Genomic DNA, 23621 nt, shown 5'->3' on the forward strand with positions numbered 1-23621 from the left:
CTCAGGGACCTGGGATCAAACCCTGCATCAGGCTCTGCATTCAGCAAAGAGTCTCCTTGTCTCTCTCCCGCTGCTCCTCCCCCATGTTCGCTCGCATTGTATGTCTCTCTCTCAACTAAATGATAACATCTTTTTAAAAAATGACTCTCCATTGATTCTAGGATAGAATCTTAACTTAGTTAACTCTGCATATGAGGTTCTTCGTCTTGGGACTCATCACACCCCTCACCACCTCCTCCACCACTCTCTAAATCCAGATGTAGTCAGTTTCTGCAAACCTGAGCCAACCTTGCCCTTTCTCTTTCCGCAATACTTTCCCCAGTCTGCTGTGCCTGGCTACCTCTTTCTAACCCATTAGTCAGTATTGCCTCTACAAAGCCTTCCTTAATCCCTCTACTGTGTTCCTTTAGTACTCTCCATTCATCCATCTGCTTAGTTATCCAACCAATGTTTCTCCTGCAGTATGGCCCAGACAAGGGTTCAAGGGTGAACAAGGCAGTCAGGGCCCTGGAGCCCAGAGGGCATATTTATGTTATTTATTCTTTCTCTCTGTCTCTTTAAACTGAGATCCTCAAAGGCAAAGATTAATGCATCTCATTTGCCTTTGTTTTTTGTTTGTTTTTGTCTTTAATCAATTCATTTACTTATTAGAGAGAGAGAGAGAGCACACAAGCAGGGGTAGGAGGGGGAGAGGGAAAAGGACAAGCAGACTCCCTGCTGAGCAGGGAGTCTCGCACGGGGCTCGATCCCAGGACTCTGAGATCATGAGCTGAGCAGCCACTTAACCGAATGAACAACCCACCTGCCCATCTCACTTACCTTTGTATCTCCAGCACTCAGCACCGTCACAGAGATAGGCAGAGTCAGCGGCCAGTGGCTCCAAGGGCACCTCAAGCAAACGGTGATGGTGCCAGGCAGGGAGGCCATGCTTGCTGGGCTAAGGCCACCTCTAGCACAGTCCATGACACATATGAGACAGTGGAGCTCTGTCCTCTGTAGGCCTCTATCTCCAGCCCATCATGAAGGTGACCATCAGAGTGGCCCTCCATGGCTGAAGCAGCAGGGGAGTCCATCTCCTGCAGGCAGGGGCTGGAAAGACTTAAGGCCATGGTGCACAATCTCCAGTTCTCCACTCTGCGATTTCCAAGGGCACCACGGACTTCATCTGCTTGAAGGGCAAGTTAGGCAAAAATCTGGTCATGTCTCTCCAGGCCTGCCTCCATGGCAAGGTCGTTAAGCTTGGCAGTTTCCCTCAAGTCCACAAGGTGCACGCCGCCAAGTTCAAAACCAATTTCCCCACATGCCAGGGGATTCGTTCTCCCATGACACAAAGGAAGAGAATGAAATGTTGCCCGAAGAGAGGCCAGGCACGAGTCACCTGGAGGGGCCGCCCTGCAAAATGCGCAAGAGTTGGCCCAGGGAGCAGGTCATGGTCAAGGTGCTTGAGAAGGTCGGGAGATAGGAAACATGGACATCCCCGTGCTGGACCCACAACAGGAGGAGATGACAGGCCGGAACTTCCACACCTTCAACTTCAGGGACACCTGAACTTCCAGGCCAAGGCGCATGCCGCGAGTGCGCCTGTGGGCTTCATCCAAGCCCTGGGCCGCCTGAACCTCCCGTGGAAAGGCGAGCAGCGCCAGGCCACTGCCTGCTCCGGAAAGTTCCTCTGGATTCCGAACACCTGAGTGACGCCTCGCCAAAGAAACAGCAGCTCCAGGCGCAGAAACTTTAGGAGCTGGGGGAGCAAAGACGATAAAAGCGCCAAGAGAAAGAGGCAGAGGAAAGACAAAGAACATGAAGGGGAGAGAGAAAGAGGAGACGCTTCCCAAGAGGGAACAAAAACAGAGCGGCCGTGAACTCCGTCCGGATCAGAAAAAGCTCAAGATGCTACAAGCCGAGGAGCAGAAAAAGCTACGAGACAAATTAAGGTGGCTGAGCGGAAGCGGCGTTCAGCGGAAGCGGCGTGGACAGGCGGTCGGGCCAATCGCAGGGCTGCTAGGCCGGGCCCGGCACCACCCACGGGGCGTGGCTGATATCTGCAGCTCCGAGCCACCTGTCTGGCTCTGGGCTGCCACCTGCGTATTTCTCTGAACTGTGGAGTCCATGTCACAGCCCACCGCCCCACCGCTTTCTTTGGGCTGCTTGCAACCATACCACCTCCCCCCAAAAATAAGTCTTAACACTAAGAAGGATGACAACAACAACAACTTGGAATATTCAATAATTTTTAAGTTATCTTGGAGTGACTATCAGTGACATAAACATTAATCTTAGCTACGAAGTGTTTAGACTAGTGGACAGTCTAAACTAGCCTGGGACTGGTCACATGCTATCCATACCAGGCCTAGAATTTCTTTTACGTAACTCACAACGCGGTGTATCAGCACTATCCAAATAAAACGTAACACAAGCAATACACATATTTTTAATTTTTTTAAAAGATTTTATTGATTTATTTCAGAGAGAGAGCAGAAGCACAGAGAGCATCAGGCAGAACTGGGAGAGTAGGCAGAGGGAGAAGCAGGCTCCCCGCTGAGCAAGGAGCCCAGTGTGGGACTCGATCCCAGGACCCTGAGATCATGACCTGAGCCGAAGGCAACGGCTTAAACCACTGAGCCACCTAGGCGCCCCCATACACACATTTTTAAATGTTTCAGTGGTCACATTTTAAAGAATAAAAATAAATGGGTAAAATTAATTTTAATAATATATGTATTTAGTTAACATATCCAAAATATAATCATTTCAACGTGTAATCGACGTAAAAATTGAGAATGTTTTCTGCGAAGTCTCCACAATCTGATGTTTATTTTGCACTTACAGCACAACTCAAGTTGTACTAGCCACATTTCCAGGGCTCAGTAGGGATCAGTAGCGCATGGGGTTAGTGGCTACCGTACTGGCCAACACAGTCTAACTTAGAATAATGGTTTCTACTATTTTGGTTATTTCTAGTATATCTATTATTTCTAGTATTTTGGTGGGAGACCATCTTCTTCAGAAGAAATCTTAGGCTGGATCCTACGATGCAAATGGACCCAGGCAGAGCCACTCAGATTGGAGTGGGGAGCCCAGGCAGAATCTCAAAAGCCCCAGAATGCCCTCCTCTGGCCCTCATACCACTCCCAGGCAGTCCTGGAGGCAAGGCCATGAAAACTCTGCCATGCTGTGGCTCCCACCTTCCCCTATCTGCAACTGACTCCCATCTTTGAAAGAACTGGCCTTCCGAACACACTTGCATTAAGTTACCATTCATTTGTATTCTCTTATTTTCATTCCAGAGGCATCTATAGTTCCTGCTCAAAACTTGTAATTAGAATAAGATAAATGAGGAGATAAATTGAATTGGGGGTACGGTGGGAGGGTGGTAGAAAGTTAGCATTATCCCTACCCATATCATAGTAAATATGGTGTTGGCTTTCCATTAGATTTTCTGATACCGCCATTACTAGATGCGTGGGCCTTTATTCTAACTAGGATTGCCAGATAAAACCCTATATTCTGATGTGCTAAATCTGACAATCCTGATTCCAGTGTCCTAAGGCATTGCAGTGGGCTAGAGCCCTTGGGTTTTTCATCAAGACCAGGCAACCATCATTAGGTTATTTAATGTCTCAACCTCAGCCAACCAAAACAGAACACTAGCTTTTTAAGAATTTTTTTTTTTTTTTTGGCGGGGATTGTAGAAATTATTAGTGATCTTGTAAGCACAGTCTGAAAACGTATAAATATCTTTAATTGGGTTTGAGATCTCCTCGGTGGATTAAGGATGATGGTTCTGAAGATTCCCGGTCTCAAAAGTTCATCAACACATCCAGAACCATGAAATACTATTCAGGGCCAAAAAGGGAGAGCAATCAAGCCACGACAAGACACGGAGGAAGCATAAATGCATATTACTGTGTGAAGGAAGCCGATCTGAAAAGTCTATAGATTGTAGGATTCCAACTGTGTGACATTTTGGAAAAGACAAAACTATGGTAGAAACAGTAGAAGGCCAGCGGTTGGTCGCCAGGGGTGATGGACAGAGAGAGATGAAGAGACAAAGCACAGAGGATTTTAAGGCAGTGAATATACTCTGTATGACAGTCTCATGATGGATATGTATTATTATACATTGGTCCAAACCCATAGGATGTACAACAGCAAGAGAGAACCCTAAGGTAAACTAGAGACTTTGGGTGAAAATGATATGTCTATATAGGTTTATCTTTGGGTAAGAAAAGGAAAAAAAAAGTACCATGCTAGTGAGTGTTGATAACAGGGGACCCTATGCACACGGTAGGAGCAGAGTCCACAGGAAATCTCTGTGTCTTCCCCTCTATTTCGCTGTAAACTTAAAATTCCTTTAAAAAAACAGTCATACAAAAGAAGTTCATCAACACATTCTACCTGATAATGTACGCGAAGGATGGCTGGTCCTAGCTGGGTGCATCTCGCAGCTGTTCGGAGGTCTCCTCCTCCTGTATTTGACTTGAACCCTAGATGGGCCTGCTGGAAGCCTTCCATGTGTGGGGCTCACTGTATGTACCATCCTACGCTCACCGTGCCGCACACAGCCGGGGCTGCTTAGTGAATCTTCCGGTTTTGCAAGATCTAGATTACAAAACTGGGGGACAGGTTTGCTCCTGGGTTATAAACTGGGTGAAAAAAAAGGATGGATTCCAAGGTACCTCCCTAAAACACTAGCTGTCATACTACGAAATGAGGAGACACAAAAATTACAGGGAAAATTTTGTAACCTAAATAAGCAATTTACCAACTGGATTGCATTCATTCACAGTTGACTGTCCAGTGGTATCTATCAGAGTCGTAAAAAAAATATGCCAAAGCACTGGACAGGGTGGGGGTAGGTGACAGATGGCCCCCCCAAGGCCTTATATTACCTTTGTATGCAGTTGGTTCCTCCATAATTATCTCATTCCTTACCTTTACGCATTTAACTTTTTATTTATCCTCCTCGCAAAATTTTTTGAAATAAATATCCATGCTGGTAGCCAAAACCACTGTAGTCTTTCCAGCTTCCTCTTCCCGTGTGGAATGACACCATGGATGTCCTCAGGGGTTGCTCTGCGTTGCTGAACTCATCCTGTGGGGGTCAGTCCAAGGGAAAGCCAGTAGTGAGTTCGGAATTCTAAGGAAATCTCAAAGCCATCTTTATAGGTCCCACAGTTGCTGCAGATTCTTAGAAGCAATGACAAATGTAGGTTGTTAAACTTGGAAACAATAGGAAAACAATCCGGAAATTAACAAACTGCCTTTGGCAAAAGACTCTGCGTACCCAGGGTGTATGCATTGTGCAATAAATCAATATAAGGAGATATAACTGGTGACAGGTAGTGCCTTTGGGGATCACCCAGGTATATATATCCAATAAGGGGTTAATAGCCAAAATATATAAAGAACTCCTACAACTTAAAGAAAAAAAAATCTGATTGCAAAATGGGCAGAAGTCTGGAATAGACATTTTTCCAAACAAGACATGCAAATTACCTACAGTCAATGAAAAGACATTCAACATTACTCATCAGAGAAATGCAAATCAAAACCACAATGAGATTTCTACCTTAGACTGGTCAGAATGACTAATACCAAAGAGACAAGAAATGGCAGGTATCGGTGATGATGTAGAGAAAAGGAAACCCTTGTACACTATTTGGTAGGAATGTAAATTGGTACAGCCACTACAGAAAACAGTATGGAGATTTGTCAAAAATTAAAAATAAAAATACCGTATGATCCATTTTACTCAAAGAAAATACAAACACTAATGTGAAAAGATATATGCATCTTAAGTTTCTAGCAGCATTCCTTACAATAGCCAAATTACAGTAGCAGCCCAAGTGTCCATTCATAGATGAATGGCTGAAGAAGACGTGGTATACATACAATGGAATGTTCCTCATCCATAAAAAAAAAGAATGAAATCTTACCATTCATGACAACGTGGATGGACTTAGAGCATACAATGCTGAGTGAAATGTCAGACAAAGAAAGACCAATACCATATGATTTCATTTCTACACGGAAGCAAAAAAAAAAAAACAAAAACCAAGATAAATGAACAAACAAGTAGATTTGTAACTACAGAGAACAAACTGGTGGTTGCCAGAGGGCAGGGGGTGGGGTGGGAGGATGGGTACAATAGTGAAAGGGATTTGGAGGTACAAACTTCCAGTTATAAAATAAGTAAGTCACAGGGATGAAAAGTACAGCATAGGGAATATAGTCAATAATATTGGAATAACATTGTGTGGTGGCAGATGGTGACAATACTTGGCATGGTGAACACTTCATAATGTACATAATTGTTGAATACTGTTGTGCACCTGAAACTGATATAATACTGTATGTCAACTATACTTAATTGAAAACTTAAAAATAATAAAATGGCTTTGAATTGGTGTCACTACAGGCAAACCCCAATCTAAGAAGCTGCTGGATAATGAAGGCTTATTCTCTAAACTGTTGTTCAGAGCTCAGAATTTTTTTCCATAGAAACACCATATGATGGAGCTCACTGATCAGAAATGAAAGTTGATTTAACTACTAGTGATTGTGAAGGACAGGACTCAAGGATCTGCTTCAAATTCAACTAACCACTCTGTACAGTATTCTTCTTGTGGGAAGACCTATATCAAGTTCCAACTCACAATGTCAGGCACATTCCATGCCCCCCATCCATCTCCTTGCTCATTTTTGAAATTCTCAGCAAAAACACCAGGACCTTCCTAATGGAATGAATGAGAATTCAGGTCTCCTGTCTCCAAATTCTTTCTGGAAGTTATCCCTTAATATCTGGGCAAAAGGTAATGCTTGAATCAGTCATTCTTAGAGTCTCTGAATTAGGAGAGTAGGGTGTTACCTCCACAAAAACGGAGCCTGTAGATTCTGACCTCCTCTACTTGGTGGGTCATAAGGGGTTAAGGCAAAGAGTATGATTGAAAGAACATTTACTGTAGGTCAACAAATGTGAATTTGAATCTTGACCATTATCTATGTACACTTGAATGAATGACTTGACATATCTGGGTCTTACTTTTCATTTATTTTAAAAAATAATAAATAGGGGAACCTGAGTCCTCAGTCGGGCAAACATCTGACTCTTGATTTCAGCTCAGGTCATATCAGGCTTGCAAGATCCAACCCTGTGTCAGTCTCCACACTGGGCGTGGATCCTGCTTGGGATTTTTTTCTCTCCCTTTCTCTCTGCCCCTCTCCATGTCTGTCTGTCTGTCTGTCTGTCTCTCTCTCTCTCTCAAATTAATTAATTAATTAATAATAGTAATAAATAAATAGCATGCCAAATTTTTGGAAAGAAAGTTTTTAGCTTTCAAGAGAACTTCTAAGGAATCCATCCTCCCCAAATTAAGAACAAGTGGTCAAAAGGATCTGCTAAATTCTTTTAGCCCTGCCTTTTAAATTCTAAGTCTAGTCTTTCTTAGGAGATGCCTGACCATGATTTCCTCACCAACTGAGTATCGGGACCCTCCAAACCATCTGCTATCATTCTCCTTCTTCATATCAGTTAAACAATAAGCAGAATGACAAAAGTTTTATACCCTTTCTACATGATTTCCCATTCTCCAAAAATCTTTCTTTTTGCTGTCATCAAAGATCTATCACTTCACAACCCTCCATTTCCAAATGAGCATTTACGTTGACTGGACTTCTAGGTCTTCACTTGGTGTCTTCCAGACTTTCCCACCCTACCCATCTCCTCAATCAATCCATCCTTCTACATGTCAATTTGCTTGACATGTTCCTTGCTCCTAAGAATTTTGGACCCAAGACAGGTTGAAATCTAAGGTCAGCCCTCATAATTTAGGATCACTTTATTTTTTTTTCCTTTCAGGAAAAGGAGCACTTAATTGCTTATCCTGTGTGTGGAGTTACCATCTAGCAGGAGGAATCTGCACCTCGGACTGTCTGGTGGGAGAATACAGAGTGGGAGAGGTACTGAGAGCTGGGCAGGCTGTGCCCTCCTCCATTTCTGCAGAGGTGTGGGAGGTCGTTCTGGGAAAATCCGAAGTCTTACAATTCCCATGCTTGCTCTAGTTTTATAACCTTCTACCACCACATCACAGAAGGGTGCTACCCACCTGTAGCCTTTATCTCCAAGCGACTGAGATGACCTAAGATAAATAATGGGGAAGTTAGATAATGAGGACCTCAGATTTATCTCTACATTCATTGCTCATGATCTTAAAAATTTTGGCGCCACTTAAGAATATTATATCAGAGATAAAAAAAATATTAGGGTGCCTGGGGGCTCAGTCCGTTGAGCATCAGACTCTTGATTTTGGCTCAGGATCATCATCTCAGGGTCCTGGGATCGAGCCCCAGGTCAGGTTCTACGTTCAGTGTGGAGTCTGCTTGAGATGCTCTCTCCTTTTCCCTCTGGTCCTTCCTCACTCAAACCCCCCCACCAATAAATAAATCTTAAAAGAAAGAAGAAATATCTTCTCTCCTACTCTTCTGCTGTCTCACCTGAAATGCCTGAATAATATCAAAACTACACAACTGCTGCAGTCCTTCCATTTCCTCCACCCTGCACAGTGTATTAAGAGAGATATATTTCATTTCCTTGCCTAGAAACCAGGGAAATTCTGAATTCACTAACATCTTGTGTTCCAAGCTGTAGAAACTAAGCAAATCTCTTAATGGTGAAATTAACATGACCCAACATATTCATATAGGAGTTCTCTTTACATCCTTCCACCTTGGAGAAACTCCTCCATTTCAGAGAGATTAGATAATTTGCTAACGATCACCTGGGTAGTAAGTAACAAAGCTGGGATTGAATCCAGGGGTCCTGACAGCTAACCCAGGATTTGGTAAGACAATCACAGCTGAGACAGGATCAGCACCTGAAATGTGCTCAAAGGCTCAACAAAGGCAATTTCCATTCCTTTCTTTTCTACCATACCACCCTTCCAAAGCACAGAAGTAAAACAGGAAGACATCGACATTTTTAGCACCACCGAAGCAGCCTCTTGTCAGGAGGGAAGCCACTTTCTCCTTATCTCTTATTTCACTGTTTTAGCTAAACACTCACAAATATTATGACGGGGCAGGGCCACACACGGCATCTAACAGCACAAAGGCCAAGTGGACTAATGAGTTCAGGTGTCGGGTCAAAGAAAACCCCAGGGCAGACCTGATGAAACGTAGAATTGGATGGGTCACCTGTGTTGGTGACATTGGAGCAAGGTTCTGGGGATTCTCTCAACTAGGACAGCACAAAAAGAGGGTCCCTTCCCCTCAGCTGTCTGGGATGTTGCCATGTGGGAGTGATGACCATGTTGACAGTCTAGTTTTTAAAGAGAAACTAGGAACTGATTTACAAGTGAAATATCCCAGTTTTGAAATGTGGGCAATGAACTGAAAATTTTATAAAGGGTGAAGGTCCATTTCGTAATGAGCCAGACACAACTTGTCCTTGACCCGGTACAGCACATGAGCTGTCTGTTCTGTAACTTGAGCGGTTCTAGAAGCCTGTTCTCCCACTGTTGTTACCAGAGGATCTCAGATGCAGAGACCCAGCAGTGGTTTCCCCCAAGTGCAGCCAGGTGGGCCTTTCACCTTAAACCGTGAAAGTGGACCCAGAACAAGCTGTCTTTCTTCTGTCCCCCACATGCCTCCCTTCCTCATGGAGACAAAATGGAATTCCCACCTGGGAACTCCAGTGCCTTGTTGATTCCTCCACACTCAAAAAGAATCTCCCAATTATTCTTACCAGGGGGAGAAGTTTAACTGTGAAAAATGTGATGAGAGCTGCGTGGAATGCAAGGGACCTGGCACTAAGAACTGTACAGTGTGCCCCGCCAACTTGGTGCTGTTTGTGGATGACGGCCGTTGCCTACACTGCTGTAATGGGTCCGATTCCTCTAACGCCCAGGACTGCTGTGACTGCCGGAACACCACAGGTGAGCCGAGAGGAAGAGCAGCCTGCAGAGGAAGGGCCTAGACTCCAGAAGGGGATGAGAGCACAGGGGAGAGAGGATAGAAAGTTCTGGAGAACAAATAGAGCGATCTTTTTATTGAGTGCCTGCTATGTGCTTACCATCCCTAAAACTTTCTGTCCATCAACTCATAGAAGTAGATCCTTTTAATTTTAAATTTTTTTTTAAACATTTATTTATTTCAGAAAGAGAGTGTGAGATCACAAGTCGGGGGAGGGACAGAAGGAGAGGGAGAGACAGAATCTTCAAGCATACTGCCTGCTGAGTGTGGAACCCAAGTCAGGGCTTGATCCAAAGACCCAGAGGTCATGATCTGAGCTGAAATCAAGAGTCAGCCACTTAACCAACTAAGCCATCCAAGTGCCTCTAAGTAGATTTTTTAAGGAATCTCTACACCCAACCTGGGGCTCTAACTCATGACCCCAGGAGTCTCATGCTCTATCTACTGAGCCAGCCAGGCACCCCTATAGGTAGGTATTCTTAATCCCCTTTTGCAGATGAGGAGACCAAGATTCAAAGGGTTTGATTAGCATGTTCAAGTCCACAACAATGTTAAGGGATCATCTGGAGTTAGACTGTAGGTCCTTCAGACTGCAAAGCCTGCATTCTTTCCACTACCATGCCGCCTCTAAGATAACTCAAGTTGGTCTAGAATCTCATCTTTTAAAAAAGATTTTATTCTACAGAAGAGAGAAAGTGCACACACACACATGGGCATTTGAGTGAGGGGAGAGGGAGAGGGAGAATCTCATGCAGACTCCCCACTGAGTGTGGAACCAGACTCAGAGCTCAATCTTATGACCCTGAGATGATGACCTGAGCGGACACCAAGAGTCAGACCCTTAACAGACTGAGCCACCCAGGTGCCCCTAGAATCTCTTTTTTATAAACTTACTATCTTCTTTTTTATTCTTCTCTCCTGGGGGAAAAAAAAAAAAAGGAAAAGAATCAACTATCAAAGAAGCTGATGTCAGTGTTACCTTGATTCTGCTATAGACTCATTCTATGGAAGTTAGCCCAAGTCTAGGGCTCCCCTTAGAGACTTAAAGCATTTTATTTATTTTTTTTAAAGATTTTATTTATTTGACAGAGAGAGATCACAAGTAGGTAGAGAGGCAGGCAGAGAGAGAGGAAGGGAAGCAGGCTCCCTGCCAAGCAGAGAGCCCGATGCGGGGCTCGATCCCCGGACTCTGGGATCATGACCTGAGCCAAAGGCAGAGGCTTTAACCCACTGAGCCACCCAGGTGACCTGACTTAAAGCATTTTAAAAATGAATATTCAACAAAGGCTAAAAGGAAACAAAATTCCTTTTACCTATTACCAGGCCCTCAACTGCCTCCTTCTCCCAAACCCATCCATATGTATATGGGTACTTGGGCTTCACAGGCCACAAACTCAGAAAGATCCCAAATGGAGTGATTCCTTCTTAAATAAATAACTAAATAAATAAACATTTATTTATTTATAAATATTTATAAATATAAATAATATTATTTATTAATTATATTATTGTATTATTATATTATATTATAATTATTATATATTATATATTATATATAATTATATATATTTTATATGTAATATATAATTTATATATAATTTATTTATATATAAATATATATAGGAATATATAATTTATATATAAATAATATATAAATATATGATTATGATTATATATTATATATAATTATAATTATATATAATTATATTATATTATGATTATATTAATTATTATTATTAATAATAAATATAAATATTTATAAATAATATAAATATTTATAATTATTTATTTATTTATAAAATATTTGTATTTATATGTTTATTATTTATTATATATTTTTCTTCTTAAAATACATTCTCTAGTCCAGAAGCAGATCATTTCCTTGGGGTTCAGATGTATCCTGGCCTGACAAAAAGACATCATATTTACGTGAGCCTGTCCATGTATAGGTGAAGTAAAGCTCAGACCCATGACTGCTACTGGCCATTTTAAAAAAAATTTTCTTGTTAGCTTTTTCAATTAAATTCTAAAATCATCTTTCCAAAAAACGAATGATTTCCTTCTTTTAGCTTTCCCACCCCCACAAACACCTGGTCTCTACAGCCTCTCATACGTAACCACCATCAGGCTCTGATTGCCTAATATCCACGTTATGTCTGCTAAGAGTAATAACCCTCATTACATCAGTGGCTTTAAATGAAACCAGAAGTGTGTGCACACTGGATGCAGAGTTTCTCGAAGACTGGTCCAACTAACAGCAATTTAATCAGCCTTCCTGGGCTTTCTGTGACACTTGAAGATCCCCCTGGGACCACTCTATAAAAGTCTAAATACTCTTGATTACCTGCTCATTTTTTTTTATGGAGACACTCTGCTCCTTCAAAGAAACCAGATCACAGAGGCTGACCCTGACTCTGCAGACCTAAGCCTGGAGAAGAGAAAGACAGGATTGCATATGGCGCCCTAGTACCTGAAACAATCTCGAAATATCTTTTATGGATTCTCCTGCCCTAGGCCATATTTCTCTCCAAGTACCACACACAGATTGCTTATCCGTCCCTCTGCTGCTTTAATATTTCCTCCAGGGAAAAATTCTGTGCTGATATTGTTAATGTCAAAGGCAATTATGAGAGTGCTATTATGTTAGAAGAGGAAATTCTGTTTGATGGGGAAAATCCCATGAGGATGAAAGTTTGGATAAAACAGGCAACTTATTTATCACTAGCAAAAAGAAAGGGAGGGGCGCCTGGGTGGCTCAGTGGGTTAAGGCCTCTGCCTTCAGCTTGGGTCATGATCCCAGGGTCCTGGGATCGAGCCCTGCATTGGGCTCTCTGCTCATCGGGGAGCCTGCTTCCCCCTCTCTCTCTGCCTTAATTTATTTTAAAATAAATTAAAAAAAAAAAAAACAGAAAGAAAGAAAGAAAGAAAGGGAAATACAGAGTGGTGGTGAATCAGACCTAATTGGCCAGTACATAATAAGCAAAAATAATGGCCCCTCAAATAATTGGCAGCAGAATTACATCCATTAAGCTAGTATATATAATACACCTAGAATCTCATAAAAGAATCCTGGGGGCAGACCCTGGTGGTTCAAAAACCATGTACGGAAAACTTACCCTGTATTTCAACTTGTACATCCAACAGAGCCTGCTAGTTTTTTCCCCGGTGCTCTCATACTCTCTTTCACTGGTGGATGAACAACAGGGGAACAACAGGGGGACAGTAGGGGGCAGGGCTCTCAACTTTAGAAATTGTCATTATGATACAAGAGTCCCCTGTCCCTCAACTTGGTTGTCAGAATTTTTTTTTAAATATTTTATTTATTTGACAGACAGAGATCACAAGTAGGCAGAGAGGCAGGCAGAGAGAGAGGAGGAAGCAGGCTCCCTGCCGAGCAGAGACCCAGGGATCATGACCTGAGCCGAAGGCAGAGGCTTTAACCCACTGAGCCACCCAGGCGCCCCAGGTTGTCAGAATTTAAAGAAGTTACATCTCTTCCTATCAGATTAGGGCTACAGAATGCATGACCCCAAAAACACAGTTGTCAGAGTATATGCCCAAATGTCTCTGGTCCCTAGCATGCAATCTGGATTCCTGGGTTCAAATTTTAATTGCTCCACAGACAAGCTTTTACCTCTGACAGGCAACAATTCGTCCTTTCTGTGGGCCTCAGTTTTCTCAACTGTCAAGCAACAGACTGACCTAATTTCTTTTGTTTATTGTTTTTTTTTTGTTTTTTTTTTGTTTTTTTTTTTGTATCGTCGCATTGAGTTCTACTGATTGACCAGAGTAAGTCAACTTGGTATTTAAAACAAATCTCCAGGGGCCCCTGCGTGGCTCAGTTGGTTGAGCGTCAGAATCTTGATAATCAGCTCAGGTCTTGATCTCAGGGTCATGAGTTCAAGCCCCATGTTGATTTCCACACTGGGCATGTGGAGCCTACTTTAAAAAATAATAATAAGGGACGCCTGGGTGGCTCAGTTGGTTAAGCAGCTGCCTTCGGCTCAGGTCATAATCCCGGCGTCCTGGGATCGAGTCCCACATCGGGCTCCTTGCTCAGCGGGGAGCCTGCTTCTCCCTCTGCCTGCCTTGTGCTCACTTTCTCGCTCTCCCTCTCTCTCTGACAAATAAATAAATAAATAAAATCTTTAAAAAATAATAATAATAGTAATAAATAATAAAACAAATCGTATTCTCTAGCTGATTTGCGTTTTCTCTACATTTAGCTGTGGAGAGTCTGTCCTGCCAGTCTTCAGGTCATTTCCTGGGTTACTTACATTGATGTGGATGTTATCTAGATGGGATACTCCACCATCTTCTCCAGAAGTCTGACCTAATTAATTTCTGAGTCCCTCCACAACTCTAAAAGTCAATGGTTTGGGGGCACCTGACTGGCTCAATCAGGTAGAACAAGTGATTCTTGATCTCGGGGTTGTGAGTTTGAGCCCCATGTTAGGCATAGAGACTACTTAAAAAAAAAAAAAGTCAATGGTTTTATAATCTTCTCTGCCCTTGAATTTGGACCAGGTTGAAGGCTACCTGAGGAAAGGAATCAGTCTTAGAGAAAGTCAGAGTTGAAACAAAAAATAGAGCATTTAGCAGTAACTGAAGCACGGCCCAAGATGGAGTATTTTATTAAGAAGGAAATAGAAGAATCGATTGGTCGGGTTGGATACCTGGCGACTGACTCATGAGGTGTGAGGGGACTCTATGTCTCAAACTGATCTTCAGCCTGGAAGGGTTTGTTGAACTCGTCAGACACAAACAGGGACTCTCAGGAGATACATGGTACAATTCTGTAGAGTGTTGTGCCCTCTAGGAAAATGAGAGGTAATGATTCTGCCATTTTAGTTTTTGAAGATAAAGCAAAGCTTTTTACTTCAGAAACTAGTTTTCCTCGTTGCTTTTCTTCTCTCCCACGCTTCTCTGCTCTGCTCTTTCTCTGGGGTCTTCTTCCAACAGAGGAGTGTATCTTTCAAGCAAGTGACATTGGGCCTGCCAATGAACATACCAAGATAGCCCTGTTCATCACCTCCTCCATTATGCTGGTGCTTCTGCTCGGGGCAGCTGTGATCGTCTGGAGGAAATCGCGGGGCCGAGTCCAGCCAGTGGCGAAGGATGGCTATGAGAAGCTGGCCAACCCTAGCATGTCCTATGTTTCCTATAAGAGCAGCCATCGTGAAGACACCAGTTTTGAAGAGGATCAGGTGATTGAGTACAGGGACCGGGACTATGATGAGGATGATGATGATGACATTGTCTACATGGGCCAAGATGGCACTGTTTACCGGAAATTTAAGTATGGGCTTCTAGATGATGAAGATGAAGATGAGTTGGAATACGATGATGAGAGTTACTCCTACCAGTAGACAAGAGCGCCCCCCAACCCTGCCCCATTCCACTCACAGGCATTCATGTGAGTGTTATAGTTTGGGGGTTTTATCCCCACACAGTGGGCTGATGTGTGGGTGTTTGTCTTTGTCTCTTAACCATGAGTCCAACTAGAGTATGTAAGAATGCTGAAATAATTTGTTCTTCTTTTGAGTGGTTAAACTCAGTTCTGAGGAACAAGGATAAAATTCAGAGAGATTTCCCTCAAAATAATAAATCAAAATACAGGAAGTAAAAAAAAAGTGAGATTTGTACATTTCATGAGATTTTAAAAAAAAAGTGGACCTCTAGAAATTCTGTTTCTCAGCTATCCTGTGGAGATACTTGCTGCCTTCTGGGATTCTGGTATTTCTGTAAATGTTTTGGGGGGTGGGGGATGGGGAGACAAAAGAGTTGTTTGTCTCAGGAAACTTTCCTCCCCTGTTAGTGTCATCTTTAGGCAAAGGTTGGTTCTTTTGGGGTCATCTAAAGAGGGTCCTCCTCCTCCTGCTACTTATCAGTCCCCTCCAGACTGCCCCTGAGGAGAAGATGATACTACCTGTGCTAAGGGGGTTCCCAACCTACTTGGAGAGGAGGAAAGAAAAGAGAGCCAGCATCAGAGCCAAGGAGCCCTGTGCTCACTGGGCTCTGGTTCTTCTGCAGGAATCCACAGCCAGTCTGTTCTAGGGACGAGCAAGTTCGGGCAGAACATAGGTAGCAGCAAGCTAGCAGGACAGAAATCATTACATTTCCAAGAATTGCAGCATTATACCCTCATAGTTTTCTAAGAGCTTCTGTGGTGGGAAACACCCACTAAGACATCAATAATAGAGAAAAATGGTAGAGTTAACCTAACATAAATTGGGGTAAAATGACAAGGACTGCATCCACTCTGGAAAAACAAACAAACAACTTTTTAGTGTTCATTGACAGCCTGTCATGGACCTGAGAACTCACAGTAGAAAAAGTTGGAAAGGATTCTAACATGGAAAATCCCAACGCCCTGCTCGCAAGTGTTATCCCAACCTTCTAGCACTCTCTACCGCTAAGATCCATTTCTAGACATCCTAGGCTCTCCTTGGTCCACTCTCTTGTCAAGTACAGGTTCAGATTTGTGCACTGGGCCATTTTCTACCAATAGTAACAGAGAGAGAGGGGCTCTTACCATGTGAAATTACATAAGCCGGGTTTTGCGGATTTTCTTGTCCAAGCAGAAGTTACAGGCAGTGCTGGGAGGGGATCACACACACACAAAAGACATTTTCAGACAACAATGCTGCTCATAAAAAAATTTATCACACACCTCCTATAGGTATCGAGATAATTCCTTTAAGAAAAAAGTCACTCCACTTAGTATCAGGACATCATGGTGTAGGTACTGTTATTACCCTGTTTTTATAGGAAACCTAAGACTTTTGAGAGGTTAAGTAAATAGCCCAAGGTCACAGAAAGCTAATAGGGATTCCAGCAAAAAGAATGACCCTGATGGGCATATTCTTAATAGCTATGCTATACTGGCATAAAATAAGAAGCAACCTAAATACAGTATAAAAGGGTGGTTATTTTATTTCATGATATGGCAACTATATTATCTTTACTAAATTCATGCATTTTTCTTTTCTTTTAACATAATGTATCACTGACACAGGAAATTTCTGTGAAGAAGCCTTCAGAGTACTGAAGGCCTCCATGTTTCTTAAAACAAAGGTTGGCAAACTTTTCTCTGGAAAGGGCCAGATAGTAAATATTTAAGGCTTTGCACAACGATCAACTTGGCCATATGGCACTAATGCAGCCAATCCAGAACAAATAAGTGGGCCACATTCCAATTAAACTTTTTTTATGGGTGCTGAAATTTGGATTTAAGGCAATTTCCACATATCATGAAATACTGTTCTTTGATTTTTTTTTTTCTTCCAGAACTTATAAAGGTAAAACCATTCTTAGCTTGGGGAAGTTCAAAATCAGGTAATGGGCCAGACTGGCCAACAGACTATAGACTGCTGACCTCATCTTAAAAAAAAAAAATCCTTAAGAACCATGTGTATTTATACACACTTGATATGCTTCCAACAGTTTTGATCATTTAAAATTATCCCTTCCAAATCTATCATCTGAAGTTCTGATAGTGCCCTTTTTGATTCTTAGAAAATAAAAATGGATGCAGGATAGCCATCATATGAATGGGAGACTTCTTTATCCCTTCCCGTGTAATTACAGAGTGTAGACTAAGCATGAGTAATTTCGTTCGTTCTGTGTTGGTTTTCTTCCCTGGTAATTCTGAAGCCCTGATAGACTGAGTTGTACATTTCTTTGTGTAGCCTGGAAATGGTTTTCCAAGCAAAATCTGTGTTTATGATGCACAGTTAAAGATTCAATGAGGTTGAGATGACCTTGAATACCAAGAAAAATTGTGTTGTTACCTTGTGTGAGCCCCCCCAAAAAAGGCCTGTGCTGTGTGTTGGTACAGTTTGACATCTTTCCTTCCTTGTTCTTGGTCATGCCACCTTATCCTCGGGCTTCTTTTGAACACTGTGCTAACAACTGTCTAAAAGATAAATATGTGCTTGGAAAACAAACTTACTTTTTGGTTTTCTGTTTGCAAATAACTTGGAAATACTGAAAGGATCCTTATAGACTGGAAAAGCACCAAGAGGCTGAGCAAGGGCTTGGAAAGTTCCCGTTCATAGACAGCAATTTTTAAAATTGGACCCAAAATTAAATCAAGACCAGATAAATGCGATGGGGACTGGCTTATTCACAGCCTATTTCTGAGCCCATTGTGGGCCTGGTATTATGATTTACCAAGTAAGAGACACAAAACAATGCTGTTTGTTTGTTTTAAAGATTTTTATTTATTTGACAGACAGAGATCACAAGTAGGCAGAGAGGCAGGCAGAGAAAGAGAGAGGGAGGCAGGCTCCCTGCTGAGCAGAGAGCCCAATGCGGGGCTCAATCCCAGGACCCTGGGATCATGACCTGAGCTGAAGGCAGAGGCTTTAACCCACTGAGCCACCCAGGCGCACCAACAATGCTGTTTGTTAAGAGTGCTGTTTTTCCTTTGTATCCATCTACCTCCAATGACTGGAGCTAGTCATAGCTGTCATGAAACTTCTTCCTGAAGAGCAGTCCAAACCATCTGTCAGCCCCACCATCACTGACTCAGTTAGATTCCCAGTCTCTCTCATCTGGACCTTTCCTGCTTCCTCTTGAATTTTGCTGAACTTCAGTCTTTTTTTCTCCCAATTTACCTCCTATCCCTTTAGCAAAGATCCACCAGATCTCTGGTCCACCAGGCCATTGCATCCAGAGCTCCCCACCATTCATGCTGACTTTGACATTCAAAACATTGCAAGACAGCCACTGCTCTCTCACCAACCAGTGCCCACCCCTCCTTATTTCTCAGATTCCCCATCTGTCCTGAATTGCTTCTGAGTTCCCCAGGACCACATGCTGGCACTTCCTGTCCTTGGGAACACATGGTTCACTCTCCTTAGCATATTCTTCCCTCGCCTTGACCAATTGAAAGTTTCCAACCCTCCTTTAAAATCATGTTCCCTTCTTAAAACCTCTCTTGGGTGGTCTCCCTTGACTACCTTTAAGATGAATCAGTCTCACCTCTCTGCCACCTAGATGCTCCGTGTGTACAGTTTTTCACATCATGTATCAGTATCTACTACTCGATTCTGTGAGGCGGCTACTATTTCCTTTCCAGAACCTGGCACAGTGCCCAGAACTTGGTAAGCAATCAGGAGCTCTTGGTGGAGTTGAGCTTTAGGAAGACAGGACTCACATATATGAAACAACTGGACATTGATGATGGTATTGAGGGCAGGGTTAAGTGGGAAGGGGGAGGAGAGGTGGTGTCGGTTAAGTAGGAGGAGTACAAGGTAACTGCAAATTAGAGCCTGTGGGGGAGTGTTTCAAGGGGGAGAACTGTGCTTTGACTTGATTTGAGAAAGAGAATGTAGAAGGTCTCCCTCAAAATATTCACTGGAGGGGCGCCTGGGTGGCTCAGTGAGTTAAGCCCCTGCCTTCAGCTCAGGTCATGATCTCAGGGTCCTGGGATCAAGTCCCACATCGGGCTCTCTGCTCGGCAGGGAGCCTGCTTCCTCCTCTCTCTCTCTCTGCTTGCCTCTCTGCCTACTTGTGATCTCTCTCTGTCAAATAAATAAAATCTTTAAAAAAAATATTCACTGGAGTTAATAAGTAGTTGGTCTGACTTTCATGATGATAGTAGTGATAAGATTAATTTACCAAGTATACATTAAGAATCGACCATGGGGTGCCTGGGTGGCTCAGCTGGTTAAGCGTCTGCCTTTGGCTCTGGTCATGATCCCAGGGTCATTGGATCGAATCCCACATCAGGCTCTCTGCTCAGTGGGGAGCCTGATTCTCCCTCTCCCTCTGCCTGCCACTCCCCCTGCTTGTGCTCCTTCTGTCAAATAAATAAAATCTTTTAAAAAAGAAAAAAAGAATTGACCACGTGCCCAGCATTGTTCTAGATGCTGGAAAACACCAGCAAGTGGAACCCATCAGATCTTGGGTCTTAAGGAACTTGTGATCTAGCTGGGGAGAAAATAATTAATCATAACAATACAACTATCATTTTTGATGCCTTCTATGTGCCAGGCATGGTCATAGGCACTTTTTTCATTTGATCTTAATTAATCTTTAGAGCACAATGGCTGGAGAGCAATAATACAATCCCCCTTTCCAAAGGACACTCAAGGGGCCATCAGTGTGTCTGTGAGTGGTCCAACTGGGTGGGATCTGAGTTGAGGACTTTCCAGTCCCTATTTTTTTCTGCTCTACCACTCTGCTTGTAAGTGAAGCAGTCCTTGGATCTCTCCCATTTGGAGATTCATTTTAACTGCATGGAATTTGCCAAAACGACGACTCACCCGAGGGTAATGCCAGGGAAGCATGAAGGAGAGCCCGCAGCTCAGGGGCATCATCTCACCCAGAGGTGCTGTGAGCATCAAGGAGGAAAGTGATTATTTTAGGTAATCATACACATTAACTATATATAAGTCAACACATTAAACTCAAGATAAAGACTTAGGTCTTTACTGCATACATTTGACACTGAAAGAGACATTGCAAGATCTGTTCAGAGTTGAGGAGGTCTGCTTCAGAGTTCATGAAAAAAGAAACTGCAGCGTCTTACCCAAGCTTAGATGCCATCAGTTGAAATAAATAGTGGTCAGCATTTTGCACCAAAGTGTAATACATGTAAATAGACTGTGTTTCAGAGAGAAACATAAGAATTCTGTCAATGTGACCAGCACAGGCTTTGATTCTAACTGATGATCATCACATATCAAGAGCATCTAGTAATAAATCAACATGACCAAAATTTAAGGATGTATTTGAAGATTCATGTTTAAAGCTACCTATGTCTACCCTGCATTGCTCTCAACACAGGCAAAAAAAAAAAAAAAAAAAGGCAGGTGGGAAAGGTCAAAAACCAGTCATAAAGATGAGGAAAGATAAAAGGAATGACATCTATTTTGTTTATTCTATTGTCTTAGTGACCAACACACCCAGTGGTACAAAGGCAAATATTCACTGAGTGCTTCCTGGTATAAAAATAATTACATATGTTCGGGCCTTCTGGGCTCAGAGTACACACCAGAACTAGGTCCTGTGGCCACACTCAGCTGTAAGGAAGGCTTGAAAGCAAAAATCGGATCAAGAGTAATGAGATCGATTACCTTGTTGGGTTTATAAAACTCATGACTCATCTTCTGGGAGTTTGCTATCCACAATGAAAGTTTTCCCTTATCAAAGAAGAGGAGAATAGGGCAGTGGGGCTGTTAGATAACCTAATAAGAACGTCTCCCACTCTAACAAAGGAGTGCATTGAAAAGAGCTGATCCCAGCTGCCAAGGGAAATGATAGAAGGTTAATGAAACCATTCTGTGGAGGAGCAAACATGTGTCTGTAAAACAATGAGAATGCCAGAGCCCAGCAAGACGGAGGTTGGGAGGAGGATTCCCCTCTCTCTACGTTATGGTAATCAGTGGAGCCTCCTCCCTGGCTAGGAGGGGGATTCTGCACCAGATAGAAATTCTGCTGTATCCTTGAGGCTGCTTTCAGTTAAAAATTACAGAAGGGTCAACCCAAACTGGATTCAACTCCAAAGGAAATTAGTGGCTCATTTAATCAAAAAGCCTAGGGTGGGATTGGGTCCTACTGGCAATGAGCTCAGCCCCAGGCCTCAGGTACTGGACAGTCTCCACTGCCCCTCTGTCCTTTGCTGTGTTGGCTGCTTCTCACTGCAGACCTGTCCTCAAAGAGGCAGATTTTTCATTATCTTGGGTCTACATCCTACAGGAAGAAGGCCCCATCTTACCCCTTACCCCTTACCCCTTTGAGACGGCAAGTCTCAAAAAAAAAAAAAAAAAAAAAGTTCTCGGTATCTCATCAGTTCTGAAAATGTATTTGCCAGTTTCTGTGGTGTAAATACACCCATTGTGGCCAATTTCAAGGTCTAATGTGATGTCGCTTGATGTGGAGCCTGGAAGAAATGTGAAGAAGCAAATCCTTACGGTATTTCTGCTATACAGAGGCATGAGAGACAAAAACAGCGTTGGGAGTGTAACTGATAGGAAAATGTAACATGATCAGGAAGGGAGGAGTTGGGGGTATCTGTTACCTGTGTGTCTAATACAGCTTCTTCAATTGTTAGTTTTATAACTGAAGTTTTAATAATTGCCAAGTCTAACAACTGACTCAGAAGATTCCTGAACAATTAACAGCTGGCTTTTGTAAGCCCGGACAAGCCAGCTTCAACACACCACTTTTTTAAGGTAATATCTTTCCCTCTGATTTTTTTCTCTTGCTGTCAAATCTCCTAATCAGAAATTCCTGTCTTGTTTCCCTATTAGTTCCCCCACTCCAATGCCATCAGGATGCAACCAAATAATGACTTGTTTGCTCGTTTCCACCAGCAAAGAAAAACTTAATGAATAATGTTTTAGCAAAGACTTTAAATTAAGCACATGATTCTGGAGTTCCGTCCATTGCTACCTGTAGTAGACATGGACTGCCTCGTGTAATACTTGGGACAGAGTGAGCCAATGTACTCATTTGTATTACTGAATGACTAACTACCACAAATACGGCAGCTTAAAATAATACACATTTATTATTTAAGTCTTTTTTTTTAAAAGATTTTGCTAATTTCAGAAAAAGACAGCATGAAGCGGGGGAGGGAGGGAGAGGGAGAAGCAGACCCCCTGCTAAGCACAGAGCTGTATACAGCCTCCATCCCAGGACCCTGGAAGTGTGACCCGAGCAGAAGGCAGACACTTAACTGACAGAGCCACCTGGATCCCCTTATTTCACAGTTTTATAGCCCAGAAGTCCAGGTAGACTTGACTCGGTTCTCAGCATACAGTCTCACAAGGAAAAAATCAAGATGCAAGCCTCTTGCCTGGAGGCTTTGGAGATGAACTCATTTTGCAAGGTGTTCGGGCTGCAGGCAGAATTCAGTTTCCGGCTGGAGGTCAGAGGTCCTCACTTACTTTTCTGGCTACTGACCAGGGACCACGCTCAGCTCCTGGAGGCCACTCTGGGCTTGTGCATGGTCCCCAGCCCCTTTCAAAGCCAGCATCCATGCACTGAATCCTCACGCTTTGATTCCTTCTGACTCTCTCTTGCTATCGGCTGGAGAAAACTCTTTGTCTTTTTTTTCTTTAAAGATTTTATTTATTTGACACAGAGAGAGAGAGAGAGAGATCACAAATAGGCAGAAAGACAGGCGGCGGGGGGGAAGCAGGCTCCCTGCTGAGTAGAGAGCCCGATGTGGGGCTCAATCCCAGCACCCCAAGATCATGACATAAGCCGAAGGCAAAGGCTTAACCCACTGAGCCACCCAGGCACCCCAACTCTTTGCTTTTAAAAGGCTGGCGTGATTAGGTTAGATCCACATGGAGAATCTCCCTTTGACTTTATTATAATTATTTTTCATATTATATATATATATATATATAATATTATAATTATACAGCATAATTATAGGCATGAGATCTCACCACATGCACAATCCTGGGGATCTGAGTGGGAAATCTTTTTTTTTTTTTTTAAGATTTTATTTATTTGACACAGAGAGAGAGAGAGAGTATAAGCAGGGGGAGTGGGAGAGGGAGAAGCAGGCCTCCGGCAGAGCAGAGAGCCCAACATGGGGCTCAATCCCAGAACCCTGGGATCATGACCTGAGCCAAAGGCAGACGCTTAAGGACTGAGCCACCCAGGCGCCCCTTGAGTGGAAAATC

General features: G+C 42.9%; 1 protein-coding gene and 1 long non-coding RNA gene across 5 annotated transcripts in view; one reads left to right on the plus strand and one right to left on the minus strand.

Annotated features, from left to right (window-relative positions):
* PCSK5 (proprotein convertase subtilisin/kexin type 5) overlaps positions 1-17776 on the plus strand; it is a 461872-nt gene extending 444096 nt beyond the window's left edge. For 2 of the 4 annotated variants that reach the window (XM_047699471.1, XM_047699472.1), the window contains 3 exons: positions 7859-7959; positions 9746-9932; positions 14932-17776. In XM_047699471.1, coding sequence (XP_047555427.1) covers positions 7859-7959; positions 9746-9932; positions 14932-15338 — 695 coding nt within the window. In that variant the 3' untranslated portion in view covers positions 15339-17776. The remainder of the gene's footprint in view (positions 1-7858; positions 7960-9745; positions 9933-14931) is intronic. The other 2 variants (XM_047699474.1, XM_047699473.1) reach the window with 2 other exon arrangements.
* On the minus strand, positions 3824-20728 carry LOC125083273 (uncharacterized). The gene is made up of 3 exons (XR_007122228.1): positions 20244-20728; positions 16505-16568; positions 3824-5092 (listed from the first exon to the last, which is right to left on the minus strand). It is a non-coding gene; the product is annotated as an uncharacterized LOC125083273 (long non-coding RNA).
* Between the last annotated feature and the right edge of the window lie 2893 nt (positions 20729-23621).

This window comes from Lutra lutra, chromosome 13, assembly GCF_902655055.1.
Source record: "Lutra lutra chromosome 13, mLutLut1.2, whole genome shotgun sequence".
NCBI lineage: Eukaryota > Metazoa > Chordata > Mammalia > Carnivora > Mustelidae > Lutra > Lutra lutra.